At 45.2% G+C, this 14,184-nt stretch overlaps 1 protein-coding gene across 1 annotated transcript in view; it reads right to left on the bottom strand.

Moving 5' to 3' along the window:
* The window catches only part of coro1cb (coronin, actin binding protein, 1Cb), a 200,612-nt gene extending 188,226 nt beyond the window's left edge, over nt 1–12,386 (bottom strand). Inside the window, exon 1 of the mRNA XM_085961354.1 lies at nt 9,952–12,386. Within this exon, the coding sequence (XP_085817480.1) occupies nt 9,952–12,349 (2,398 nt within the window). The 5' untranslated portion in view covers nt 12,350–12,386. The remainder of the gene's footprint in view (nt 1–9,951) is intronic.
* Between the last annotated feature and the right edge of the window lie 1,798 nt (nt 12,387–14,184).

Below are 14,184 nucleotides of genomic sequence, written 5' to 3'. Positions count from 1 at the left end.
CATAGGTTATGGTTGCTCTCGACTACTTTGCCTTGTTCTTGTTCCCTTGTTTGCAAATCCCTCCATGGCCTCACCCCTCCCTATCTCTGTAATCTCCTCCAGCCCTACAACCCTCCAAGATCTCTGCCCTCCTCCAATTCTAGCCTCTTGCACATCCCTGATTTTAATCGCTCCACCATTGGCAGCCGTGCCTTCAGTGGCCTAGGCTCTAAACTCTGGAATTCCCTCCCTAAATCTCGACCTCTCCCCCTTTAAGACACTCCTCAAAACCTACCTCTTTGACCAAGCATTTGGTCATCTGTCCTTATGTGGCTTGGTGGCAAATTTTGTTTGATAACGCTCCTGTGAAGCACCTTGGGACATTTTACCACATTAAAGGTGTTGTATAAATGCGAATTGTTGCTGTTGTTGCCCAGTCGGAGTTGCTGGAAAGCACATCAGGAGTAGAAACCCCAGGTCCGCCCCCTCCCCTCTGCCCTGAGGGCAAGTATAGTGCCGCTATCCCCACCATCGTCGCCAAGATCAGCTAACTCAGCACACATCAGGGATTTCTGGTCTGTGTGACTCATTTACCCACTGTGCCATCAAAGGGCTCAGCCCCATTTTGAATTAATTTTTAAACCAGTTATATGTGACCTGTGATGCAGAGACACCATCGTCTCACAGACAAGGTCAGCCAGTTCTGTAGACTTGCAGAATTACAAAATAATTGTGCTAGTTAAACTGAAACCAATGAATACAATTGGTGAGATTTTATACTTGGGCGGCAAACAGGTGTGATATTGGCAGTGAACGTGCGGCCCCCGCCCAATTATAGAATCATACATACAGCACAAGGAGGCCATTCAGCCCATCGTGCCTGTGCCTGCTCTTTGAAATTAGTCCCACTGCCCCACTCTTTCCCCATAGCCCTGCAGTTTCTCCCCCGCCTTCAAGTATTGACTGCTTCCACCACCCTTTCAGACAGTGCATTCCAAATCATTACAACATGCTGCGTAAAAAGACTACTACTCGTCTCTCCTCTGGTCCTTTTGCTAATTACCTCAGAACTGAGTCCTCTGAATGTGGCAGTGGGGACGCTTGAACCATTTTCAGGTTTGAGCACATTAACATTTTCCCGACGAGCTGCCAGCATCAAACAAGTAGCTGTCAGCAGCTCGCCTGTTTCCTGTGGTGGAAAATGCTGCACTTTTGCTCATCCTGGCTCCACAAAAATTTAAAATCGAATAAACTCGCCTTTATGGTGAGGCCTCCCTTTACGGCCTGCAGTCTGGGCCATTCAGTGCCTGGAGAAAGTGGGACTAGCATGCGCCATGCATGCGCCACCCATTTCCCCATGAAAATTGCAATTGGGGTCCGACAACTGGCATCGGACCCCGATTTGCATATTTAAACAATCTCCCGTCTCTTTTGGGCAGTAATTCATTGCACAGCCAGTGCAAACGGAATAGTTAAATAATTAACTGCACCATTATACATATAAACAACTCGTGTTAAACCAGTCTGTGAATTGTTATTCAAAATCTAAAAGTCTAGAACCCAGATCCTAAATCCTGTAAAATCAAAAAATGCACACCAAAAATTTATATACAGAAAAAATCCCTTATCTCCTGCTGCAAGCCCTTTCTGAAAGCATAGCACCACCTGCAGGTAAATACCAAGCAATCTGCAATTAAACTTCCTAATCTTCCGATTAGGCACTTTACAGCCTTCCAGACTCAATATCGAGTTCAACAATTTCAGATCATAACCTCGGCCCCTATTATATTTTTATATTTTTTATCCACACTTTTGGTTTGTGCCTTTTCCTTTTTTCTCTCTCCCACATGGCAACTGTCTCTCACTCTGCCAGCGCATTTCACACTTCATCTAGAGCCATTGTTTGTTTCTTCACCTGTACTATTACTATCTCGTCTCACCTTGAATATCTCTTAAATCTCTTTCATCCCCTTCCCCATTTTCCAGCCCCCAAACTGCCTTTTAATCCGTTTCATTTCCTGCCTTTTTTTTCTCAGTTCTGACGACGGGTTTCGACCCGAAACGTTGACTCTGTTTCTCTCCACGGATGTTGCCTGGCCTGCTGAGTTTTTCCAGCGTTTTCTGTTGTTACTTTGCAATTAAACTATACCAGTTTCTAATGTTCTTTAGGTTCAGGTGCATGCTGATGACCCACCTAAAGTGAATTCATCCCTGATCACAGCTGTGGGGAAGTGCACTCCACAGGCAGCCTGTACTATTGTTTACTGTAAACCATAAGCTAAAGAAATTGGAAAATGCTTCAGTTTTCAAATGCCAATATAAACGGGGACCATATTACAGAGACGACGTTAAAGGTTGATACAGCCATTTTCTAAGCCTAAAATAATGGAGGAACGAAACTGTTGCTCACAACAGTAACTAACAGCAGGTACCATCGCTATAGTTCTATTTGATTGCTGCACATCACAGTCAAGCCCAATCCCGCCCCACCCAATGTCCATCCATGCATGTGTACACACTTTCCAGTGGGTCACTGGATAACAATCAGGAGTGGCTAATTTTCCCCCTCACTCGCCCAAGGATAGATCCAAACTCTTGTGTACATATAATAATCTGAAGTGACTTCCTCTCACTTGTGTTTTTTGCTGGCTAGCTGCTGGGACTATTCTGGTCCAAGGTCCTATAGGTCCAAGACCAAATAGAGAGAGTTGGGTAGAGAATGATTAGCGACCAAAGTGCACAGACTGTGGCTGGGCACACAAAGGGCTGGATTTTCATTCAGGAGTCAGGTAGGAGGCGGGACTACAACTTTCGGGGTTGTAGTCCCGCCTCCATCGAGATGTGGCCAATCCACGCGATTTTAACTTGATTGACCTTGTTGAGCCCGCCCAGGTGGCCCGAGCTGGATAAGCATTTGGAAATTGAACAATGCCCTGTGTGCACTTGGGAGATACCTAAATGGACTTAGGTGAGTGGGATGTGTGTCTGTGTGTGCACTCCATATCAGGCAAATAGAAACTCTGTGTGGATTTCTCTATAGTTTATCTGCTCATTATCACATTGCTGTTTGTGGGAGCTTGCTGTGCGTAAATTGGCTGCTGCGTTTCCTACATTACAACAGTGACTCCACTTCAAAAAAAAAGTACTTCATTAGCTGTAAAGTGCTTTGGGACGTCCAGTGGTCGTGAAAGGCGCTATATAAATGCAAGTCTTTTCTTTCTAGTTTGGTTTGGAGACTTTCAAGCATGGGGTTGGGGTGGTTATCAGACACCCAGTTGGCCAAAAAATTAAAAAATATGTCATTGTTTTTCAATATTTCAAGGGATTGTTCATTTGCTACTCTTTGCTGTAAAGAGTTACGTATAGGCTCTGCGACCAGGTTAAAAAATGAGCAGCTCAACATTTGAAGAGCTATTTCACAATATTTTAATGTATACTATTAGATGACCAATGGTATTGCCCGCTGGATTTGCAGTTTTATAACAATATTAAGCCATATTAGGGATATCAGGACCACTGAATAGGTCCAAATCTATTTACATTAAATGGTATTGTGGGATTTTTGCTTTGGAGATTGAATTCCACAACCTTGTCTACTATTCTGTGTAAACCAAAAACAAGTGGTGTGTGTGTATGTATTATATACACACACCACTTTAGAAAGCTATTACATTAACTATTACATTAACTATGGCTGAACTGGGGGAGGGGGTGGGGGGTCGAATATGATGTATGGCTTATTGTTGGATTCCTGGGGCTTGAATTTTAACACCCAAGAAAGGGTGGGCTGGGGTCAGGTCAGATGTTAAAATGTTAAAAATCACAAACCCGACCCCAACCCGCCTCCAACTCACCCACTTCCGGGTTTAACAGGGGCGGGACAAGGAGCAGGCAGCCAACCCGCTCCCAGGAGGCGGGTTGGCAATTTAAATATTTTAATGAGGTTGTCAGTCTCTGATTTAATCTACTTTGCAGGTTTAACAGTGGCCAGCCGGGTTTCCCATGCCTCAGGAAACCCGGCAGCTTAAGGGAGATGAGGACAGCTTCAGAGAGAGGGTAAGTGCCTTTACAGCACTGCTTGTGAGCCAGGAGTGCTTCCCCCGGGCCCTCAAGCTCCCCCCCCCCCCCAAAATCAGTACGCCCCCATACAAAGACCCCTGGGGTCAGGGATTGGACCCCCAGGGATTGGATCTCACCACCCCCCCCCCGGGTCGGGGATCAGATCTACCTGCTCCTGAGTCCTCCCCGCCCAACTGGAACCAGTCAAGGAGAAAAGAGGCACGCTGTGGAGTTAAAACTCTGTTAATACCCATGCCCTGATGTCTATCAGTGGTGAGGGGAAGGGGGGCATGAGCGTAAGAGCACGGAGTGGGGGTCGGGGCATCCAAGGTCGGGTTGTAATTTTGATGTTTTGTGATTGGTTCTTGTATCTCTTGTCAGTCTAGAATTCAGGTATTAGAATTTAGAATATAACTATCACAAAATACAGATGCTTTCTGTTTGTGTTTAAAATTCAACTCAAATTAGGATGATGACAGACATGCCGTGTGTGTTTCTCTCAACGTAATATGTTTTCTGCTGTCTGGACAAAGTACATTTTCCTCAGAGTGCATTAATTATGGTGTAGGAATGGAGATCTGCAGCTTTAAGTTTATAAAGTTCCATCTTGTGGTAGAAGTGTGCAGCTGCAAGATGACTGTGTGCCACAGACTGGTGTTGCCCAAATAAGGAGTGGACAACATAATTAACAAATCTAATCTACTATAGATTTATAATTCAAAACCAACAAGGACTGCTACAGGTGTGTAATCAGTAACCTGTCATTTTTTTTCTCTCACATAGCCTCTCTGTTTTTAAATGAAGCATTTGAAATTTGTCCTCTGTCCATGTAACTGATCAAATGTTAGTGTGTGGTATCTTTCGAAAACCCTGGGTATGCCCCTGTTGCTCTCCCTAATCCACAGATGCTAAAGTCAATGAATGTGCCCCCAGCTGCCACCCCAGTCAACAGCAGCTTATTCAGCACAGTGCGTAGGTTATAATTGTGTTTATATAAAGCTCAAGACTAAACGGGGTCTATCTAGAATCTAGTATATTCAGATAAAATGGATAGATTTTTTAAAAAGTGGCAAGGGGGTTGAAATCATGCTGTTTAATGTTAGTAAGTAAGTCAACAAGTCATATGAAATTCCTCTATCTGCAATTTTGATGAAAGTATTTTAAAATTACTCAGGCTAGTGCCTTAATTAAAAGAGCAGAAAAATAATTACATCTGAATACATTAACGTGTTCTTTTACTAATATTGCACAGTAAAATTTCAACCCCCAAGTGTCATGCAAGAGAAATGAATAGAATCTACAAAGAGGAAGCTGATAGCATCACAGCACCAACGGTATCTACAGTACCATAGTTAGAAATTAAAAACAATCTAAAAAAATTGTAAGAGTTATTGTTTCAGCAAGTACATAGTGTCTCTGCAATATGAACATTCCAGCAGAGACAGCCCAGTGGGTTGGTTCTCAGATCACCATTCCAGCAACACCGCCCCACTTCATTTAAAAAAAATACTTTACTGTCCCTCCTAACGACATTGCAGGAGAAATTGGACCCCGTTTATCCATTTTTGGGTGTAAAACAAGAGAAAAAATGACCCCCAATTTCTCTGGGCTATGTCTTGTGCCCCAAGAATATATTGGCTCGAGCGATATTTAGGCGACCCTGGCCGCTTCCTTAAACACGCGCTAGGCTCCTTGCATGTGCTGATTTGGGGTCTATTAAATTAGTCAAAAACTAGGTGGAGGTTGCGCTGCACAAGCTTCAACTAGTTTTTCAGGCTCCATAGTGGCCTAACCAGCGGTCCTTGAAGGAACCGCTGGAGGCTGCCGAAGACAAGATAAGTGCACTTTTTTCCCACTTGCCTGAACGTGGAGTCAGGAGGAACAAGGGTGCTCCTCCTCATTCAACAGCAGGAGTGCTCCTGCTTGTTCCACAGCTATACGACGGCCCACTGCTGACCCTCTCTCGTTCGTATCTTTCCTGCCCCCCACCTATTTCCAGAACCTACCGACATCCAAGTCGGCCGATCTTGCACTGGGCAAGCTGTATCGGGACCCCCGACTGGTGCCAGCAGCTCACTGGTTCCATGGTCATGAGGCCCAAGGACAAATTTCGGAAGAACCTCGGGCTGATTTTCGTGTGTGTGTGTGTTTGCTGTTTGGTTTGGGGCCTTAGTAGGGCTCTAACCAATTTCTCCCCCATTGACTCTCTTTACTGGGGTAACGTTCCACAGACAGCAGTACCTTGCCCAATTGGCCATTGTTCATATGTGGTACCTCAATAGTGTCAGACTATTCGACTATGGGAGGGTATCACAGTGAATCCCAATCTTGTCTCCCAGTATCCACACACATAAACTTCTAGCTGTGCTTGCTGGATAGTGATCAAGAATCGGAACCCTAGTCCATTTTCTCTTCCCTAACCCAGGGGCATATAGTACAGTAGCACCACTACTGCCATTCTAGCTAAGATCAGGAAATGCAGCACAGACCAGGAAGCAAACCTGAAACCTTCCTGGTCTATCTGGCACTGAAGCCAATGGGGCAGATTTTAAGTTTTGGCACATATCGGGCAGGCGGTGGTGGATGGGGTGATCTGTCTGCCCACCGAAAGTCATCATCGAGCAGCCCAACCCATTTTGATGGTTGGGCCTGAAATGAATCTCATTGACAAGCTGCCCGCGAGATTTCAGTGGTGATGGGCAGCTCACTGATCGAGGCCGGAATTTCCGGAGGGCCCAGTGCCTGCTTAAAACGTGCTGGCACCTCTTAAAGAGAGGTGTCATTTAACTGTATTCAAATTGTTGACACGATTTTACGGTTTAGGTTGAGAGCTCTCATGCTAGAGCTCCATGGGTTAATGATGTAGTGTTGGAGGTTCTGATGGAGCAGGTGAACACCCAGAGACAGGTCCTCGTCCTCTCCGATGGCATTAAGGTGTTCAGGCAAGATGCTGCCTGGAGGAAGGTGGCAGAGAATATAAATGCAAAAAGCATCATCCACAGGATGAATGCGCACCACAAGAAGGTCAGTGACCTTATCTGGACAGCAAGGTTGAGAATGATGTCTTGCTATTTCTATTTCTCAGCATGAGACCTTTCCACAGCATTCACCCCCTCCCTCCCCCACAAAGCATTCCAAACCCTTCCCTTGCACCAGCTGCTTCTCTTCCAATCACAAGGGGACACTGCACCAACCCTCCTCAATAGTATCACACATTCACCTGTTGCTGATGTCCTGGTTCTGATCATTTACCAGCTGAACAGTGAGTGGAAGCCTTTACAGTTCTTGAAGGCTGCTGGTTCATTGGCAGGGTGTAGTCAATCACACCCTGTACTTGGGGGAAGCTTGCTATGTTCGCAAAACCTACAGCCCTTTCCTGCTGGCTCCTGGTGTCTATGGGGAATGTGATATGCTGGTTGGCCTTGGCAAAGATGGTGTCAGTCACCTGCTTAGTGCAGACTGACTAATATTACTTATGTCTCCTGCTGCAGCCTAGAAAGAGCCCAAGGCAAAAAAGAATCGAGGGCTGTAGTGACTTTCCATAACACAGGCAATGTCTTACCAGCTGAGGTAATGCAATACAGGTCTTGCTGTAGGAGTCTGCACAAGATCTGTGACTGCCTTTCTGGAGAAGCGCAGCCTCCTATTGCGCTGCTCCTCAGTAAACTGGGCCTATCGACCCTTATGGCAGCGTAAGGACGCCTGTCTATTAGTCGTCCCCGTATGTGGACTTCTAACAGCCCCAACTGCAACTCCCCGAAGTTCCCCCCAGCTGCTGCTGTTCCTCCAACTAAAATGGATTGGCCAAGGTAACTCCTATGTTCTGCAGTATCAGTACTTGAGCTTCCTGAAGGTTTTGAAACAAATTCTAGAAAAAAATGCAGCGATGGCCAAGTCAACAATGTCTGTATAAATCAAGCAAGGTTTTTTTTACCAATAGATTCCAATAGTTCTGAGCATTTGGAGGTGAGTGCCCCTTTAAAAAAAAAGTGCTGGGAATGGCTGTTTCTGACCTGTACTGCCAAGTACTACGTCATAGGACCCTGATTTGAGGCTTCTGCCTGCTTCTGACAGACGCCTGGGCCGCCCTTCTCAAGACATCCAACAAAATGGTCTGTTGTTGCAACAGGACAGGAAATGCTGTGCCACAATTCTCGGAGCGCTACTGCCCTATTCCCTTCGATGATCAGCCATGATCTTATTGAATGGCGGAGCAGGCTCAAGGGGCCGTATGGCCTGCTCCTGCTCCTATTTCTTATGTTCTTATGTTCCAGCAGAGGCAAGGAAAATCGGCCATAGTGTCTTTAGCTGTGAGCCTTTGGGGTTGTTGATATCACTCCTCTAACCAATCAGGCCAAAACAGTCCATTACAACCCTCCTGCGCCACCTTCCCTTTTACTGTTCGACATTTTAAAGGCTTTTAAAATTCCCTGAAGGTTTACCATTCCTTTGGAACATCATAAATCTCACTGTACTCCCAGTAATCCTGTTTATTATCCCTTCTCCTGACAATCAGTCTGGCTCTTGTTCTCTTAGAGCAGTGACTTGATACATGAAAACCACAGCAGCAGGTCTCTAAATCGGTAACAGGGGCAATAGAGTAAAACTTGAGAGCACCATGAAAGCCAGACAGATTACAAGCACCATGAGTGATATGTTCCAGTGTAAAATCCAGTATGTGAGTTACATCGGCAAGCCTGTGTTACTTTTTCTAACTATATGGATAAGCAATACACTGATGCAATTTGTAGCTCAGATTTTAAAGGATAAGTGTCTGGTCTCTGCTCATTGGCTCCCCATTCCAGATACAAATCAATCACTTCTAGCTTGAAGAAGTGCTTCTTGACATCAATCCTAAACTCACATTTTACCAATGTCGCCTTGCTCTGCAATCATGATTTAACTCGTGCTCCGAATTAACCGTTTATATTCTACTTACTCTTTTACATTTTTCAGGCCTGAAGAGCCTGAGTTTTTCCAACATTTCCTACTAACAGCCCCCTGGCAGTGGGGAGTAGTCTCGTGACCCTTCTATGCCCCGTGTGCAGTTTTGCCTCAGTACTTCAGTATGTTCTGATTTGTACAGTGCTATCGGAATTTAGTTAGTAATTACACTTTCACTTGCGATGTTCCTGACACGTTAGCTCACACCCTAAAACTGATCAGTAATTTTATTAATTGATCAAAAACTCAGTCACCCATCCCCTCCTAGCTCAGCGGAACCTTGTGTTGCACCCTCTAGGCTCAAACTCAGCCTCCACAATCATTTGAATTCACTGGTTAAACACATTGCACTTCAGATTTCAGCCACACAGCAGTGTGGCACTCGATTGGCCTCCCACGCTGAGGGGGTGGGAAGGGGAATGATGTAAATTGTTCAATTCTTCCTGGTCCTAATCCTTAATCAGTAACCAGCTCCCCCCACCCAACCTCTCCCGCAGGAAAGAATGTAACTGTTGGACAAGGACAGGATTGGACTCAGCTGTGATGCAATCCCCTCCCTCAGTCGAATAGACTTAAATGAACATTTGAAGAATGCAGGCCGCTGCCAGCCACCACCTCTCCTCCCACCCTCCCCAGCCACTGCTAGCTCCCCCCTCCAACCACCGCTCTCCTTTCCTCTGCCACACCCACCCCCATTTTATTTTTAGAATAAATGTTCTCAACCCACTCCTTGGTGTCGGGCTATGCAGCAGTTGTGGTAAACAGGGTGGTCAGATGACCTCCTTCCAGATCAATGCAACACTGTTCTAAGCCAACAGCCAGGATGTGCACAAGACTCCCCAGTGACCAGTTAACTCTCCCACTCCTGATATCGAAGGAGACTGGCAACACAGCAGTATGGTGGCAGAAAAACACTGTATTTACCCTTCTTTGGTACCATGCTACAAGCTATTTTTAAAAGACAATTACCAGGTTTCTTTTGGACATCTGGCTTCTCCTTTTTCTGGTCCTTTTTCTCAAATGCCTTTTTCATATTGGAAACATTAATGAGTTGCTCGGTATCAGGCTCCCTCTCACTCAAACTTTCTGCCATCTCGGACATCTGCTTTTCTGGTATTTCTGCATCTGCAGACGAGACACGGTGTTCTGGCAGCGTACGCATTGCAGCTGCATCAACAGCAGTTTTAATCCCAGTGTGTGAAGGTATAGCTCCTGGCTGGTAGACATGCTCTTTTCCTTGCCCAACCGTCATGGCGCTGGAGTCAATAGCTCTGCTGCCTGTTTCAGGTACACTGGTCGGTCCACCTTTCAAGTTTTGACCAAACTCAACCTCTCTGCTAATGCTTTGGGTAGATGATCCACCAATGTTAGCTTGGTCATGTCCATCAACTGATTTGCCCAGTGGAGTTTTGCACAGTTCACTATCTTCTGAAGTTTCGTCAACTTCCCTAACTTGCCCCTTCTTTGGGGTTTGATCAGCTTTGCTAGCCTGTACAAGACCATGTACAAGACTGTATTCCTTGCTCTGTGTTGTGTGATCAGATTGGCTGTCTTCAGTCTCGTAAGAGTTGACGTGCTTCACATGGTGTTTCTTGTTCTGTACACTCTGTACCGTTTGATCAGATTTAGTGAATTGATCTGCTTGCTGGGACAGATTGTCCTGTCCAGTGCTGTCAGTATTACGAGATGGACTGAGCTCTTCGATATTTATGTCAAAGCGGGCCTCTCCACTGCAGAGAGTTTGGGTTGCATTTACTTTCTGCCTAACCAGCGCAACATGGTCCAATCCAGACCCATGCACACTTTCCAGAACTTGGTACGGTGAGGCACCTTTTCCGTTCTGATCAGACTTGCTGGCATTCTCATGCCATGCAGCTTGCTCCGGATCACTGCTCTGCACCCAATCAATTTGACAAGATGTGTTGGGCTGTTCTTTGGTATTAATTCTGTCTATCTCTCTGCATGGTGCACTTTGGTTTAACCAACTGTCACCCAGTTTGGTCTCCTCAGCCTGGCTGAAGTCACAACAATCACCAGTCTTCGAAGTTTGGTTTGACTGACTGACCATGGCACGGCTGGTCATGTTACTATCCATTTGTGCCTCCTCCCCAGTGATGGAAGAGCTGGATTTCCTCTCAGGTTCATCATCTTGTGCAACATATCCACTCTCTTCAGCAGACACAGCTCGCTTCAGCACAAATTTTTTATCATCTATTTGTTTAGTTTGATTCCATTCACCAGCTTCTGGACTTAGCATTCTGTAGTCAGATGGACTATATTGATCCCTTTGTGGGTTCAGGTTGCACACACCTACATCGCCACAAGGAATTGCACTCGGACCTGATGAGTAGCTTGCTTCATTGAGTTGGCTGGCTTGTTGATCTGGTTTAGTGATGTATAGCTCAGTCTGAGAGAGAAAACGCTTCAGACTTCGCTCACCTCCATACGTCTTTACTTTTTCATCGACAGTATGATCACCTTCTAGATTTTTCCCCAAGGTATTCTTACATGAATCTGCTGTTGTGTTTTCAGTTCCTTCTCCTTTGACACTTTGTTTTTTTGCTTCCTCATTACTGTGCTTCTCTGCTGACACAATCTGGTTTGTGGCCAACTCAAATGGACCTCCATCGATTTCACCTACTAGCTCTACAGTCTCTTTTTGCTCGGTTACAACAGAGTTTGAGACAATCTCACCTTCCCGGGTGTTCAGCCCTCCAGGTGGTGCCCTGCTGAGGCTCTCAGTAGTTTCGCAGTTATCTTCTTTCTTTAGCCATTGCTCATTCAGTGGTTTCTCCTCAAACAATTGTTCTGTGGGTTCTGGAACTGCACTGTTCGGTTCTTTGACTTTCTCCATCTCATTGTCTCTCACACTTTCTGAGCCACTTTCATTCTGCTGAACAGCTGACAGCAGATCTCTCGGACATTCACCTTCCTGTTGTTGCCAAACGGGCTTGTTTTCCACAACGCTCCTGCATGTTGAAACAATGCAAATATTTTCCTTGTTGCATTTATCTTTAGTTTCTGCTTCCATTCTGTCACGAATGGAATCGGCTTCCTCTTCAGAGTTAGCATTTTCTATATCCTTCTCACTTGTTACAACAGTTGAACCCAGTTTCCAAACAGAATTCCCTTCATCCATTTCCTCAATGTGAAACTGTCCCTTGGCCTCCTGTTCCTGGTGCTTCACTCCCTGTTCAGGGAGTGAAGTTTCTGTGTCGCCCTGCTTCACACTGCTGTAGAAGGGAGCAACAGACTCCACCTTGTTCAAGCTCACTTCAACATTTGTACTTCTTGCTTGGGAGAGGCTATCATCATCTAGCCTGTCCTGGGTTTCCTCAACGTCTTCAGAGTTTTTCATTTGTTCCATTTTAACACTTGATAAAGAGGGAGAAAAAAATATAAGTTATAGCAGAAAGCAAAGCCAGTTTAAGAGACAACCAACCTCCACTGAATGTGCACCAGACACTGTCCTTTTAAAGCTATGTTGTTGGATGCCTTGTCATAGTACTCATCCCTTTCCTACTAGGGTGATGTAACGGACAGTCCGAAAGCAGAATTTAAACAAGAGACAGCTGATTGGCTGGGTTTAACTGAGTTGAGTAATACAGAATGACTTATGCCAAGAAAATCCACTGCAGTAATGATAAACAAGCAGTAAAATCCAGTCAAGAGGTATACGCACTCTTCATGTTCGACTTCCTCCAACCCAGTTTGTTTAATGTTACTTGCCCATGGATTCTTACCAGTTTTTTTGCTGCAGGTGAACCAGAAGTAAGTTTTGCAGAACCAGAAGTAAGTTTTGCAGAGAACACACACTGAAAGCAGCTGAGGTGAAGGCTCTGGCAAACTGTGATGCAGTGGCACAATCCCTTATCTTGATCACTGACCTCTGGTTTACATATCAACACGCATAATGGCTTGCATTGTAACCTCTACATCTGCTCATTGGTTAAATCCAGTATCTGTGTTCTTTGAAAAGATAGGATCTCAATTATTTACTTAGCTTGTTGGCTGTAAAATGTACTGAATGCTGCATTCTGTGTTTGACGGGACACAGTGCACTTTCTTTCAATCCCAGAGAGACTTCACTGGGTTGAATAGGATCTCTCTTCCCCTCCCAAACAGCATTCACACCAAGGCCTCGACTGGTCAACTTGTGGAGGCATTAAAAGACTTGCACAAGTAGAATCTGATGCCTCAGTTGGTAAATGTACTACCTGCTCTGCAACTGAGCTGCACAAGGCAGAAAGCCCCAGGTTCAAATCCCAATTTGTGGTAAATCTCAGCTAGAGAGTTAAAATTTAGTCTCGGGCTAAAGAGGAGGAAATACAAAGAAAAACTCAGCTAGATTCTTCCCTGATAGCTATCCAGTAACTGTGCAGGAGAATACATTTGTCTGGACAGGATTAGGTCTGGCTGTGATATGCAAAGTATATGTACTTGGGTGAGGTACTGTGGGGAGGATTGACAACACATCTGATACTGTACTTGACCCCAAAGAGCTGTGGATGCTGAATCGTTGAGTATATCCAAGGCTGAGATCGATAGATTTTTGGATTCTAGGGGAATCAGGGATATGGGGATTGGGCGGGAAAGTGGAGTTGAGGTCGAAGATCAGCCACGATCTTATTGAATGGCGGAGCAGGCTCGAGGGGCCTTATGGCCCACTCCTGCTCCTAATTCTTATGTAATAGTTTGAGTAAGCACCTTGAGGGAAGAACAAGCAGGAAAAACTGCCGAGGGCCACACATTGGCTCTCCAATGTGCTACATCACCACATTATTACATTCTACCGAGCACCAGCCTGCTATTATCCTATACAGAAAGAAAATACTGCAGATGCTGGAAATCTGAAATAAAAACCGAAAATGCTGGAGATACTCAGCAGGACAGGCAGCATCTGTGAAGAGAGAAACACAGTTAACATTTCAGGTCGATGACCTTTCGTCAGAACTGGAAAAAAGCAGGAAATGGAACAGATTTTTAAGCACGTGTAGGGGATGCAAGAACAAAAGAGAAGGTCTGTGATAGGATGGAAGGCAGGAGAAGTAAAGAGACATTAAGAGATATTAAAGGCAAAAGGAGATGGTAATGGGGCAGGTTAAGAAACAAAGGATGGCTCTAGATGAAGTGTAAATTGCGCTGGCAGAATGAAAGACAGCTGCCATATGGGAGAGAAGAACAGAAGACACAAACAAAGTG

The sequence above is a fragment of the Somniosus microcephalus genome, chromosome 19 (assembly GCF_052327205.1).
Source record: "Somniosus microcephalus isolate GS21.2 chromosome 19, FLI_Smic_1.0, whole genome shotgun sequence".
Classification (NCBI taxonomy): domain Eukaryota; kingdom Metazoa; phylum Chordata; class Chondrichthyes; order Squaliformes; family Somniosidae; genus Somniosus; species Somniosus microcephalus.
The sequence above is the reverse complement of the archived record's forward strand: the minus strand, read 5'-3'. Positions and strand labels throughout refer to the sequence as shown.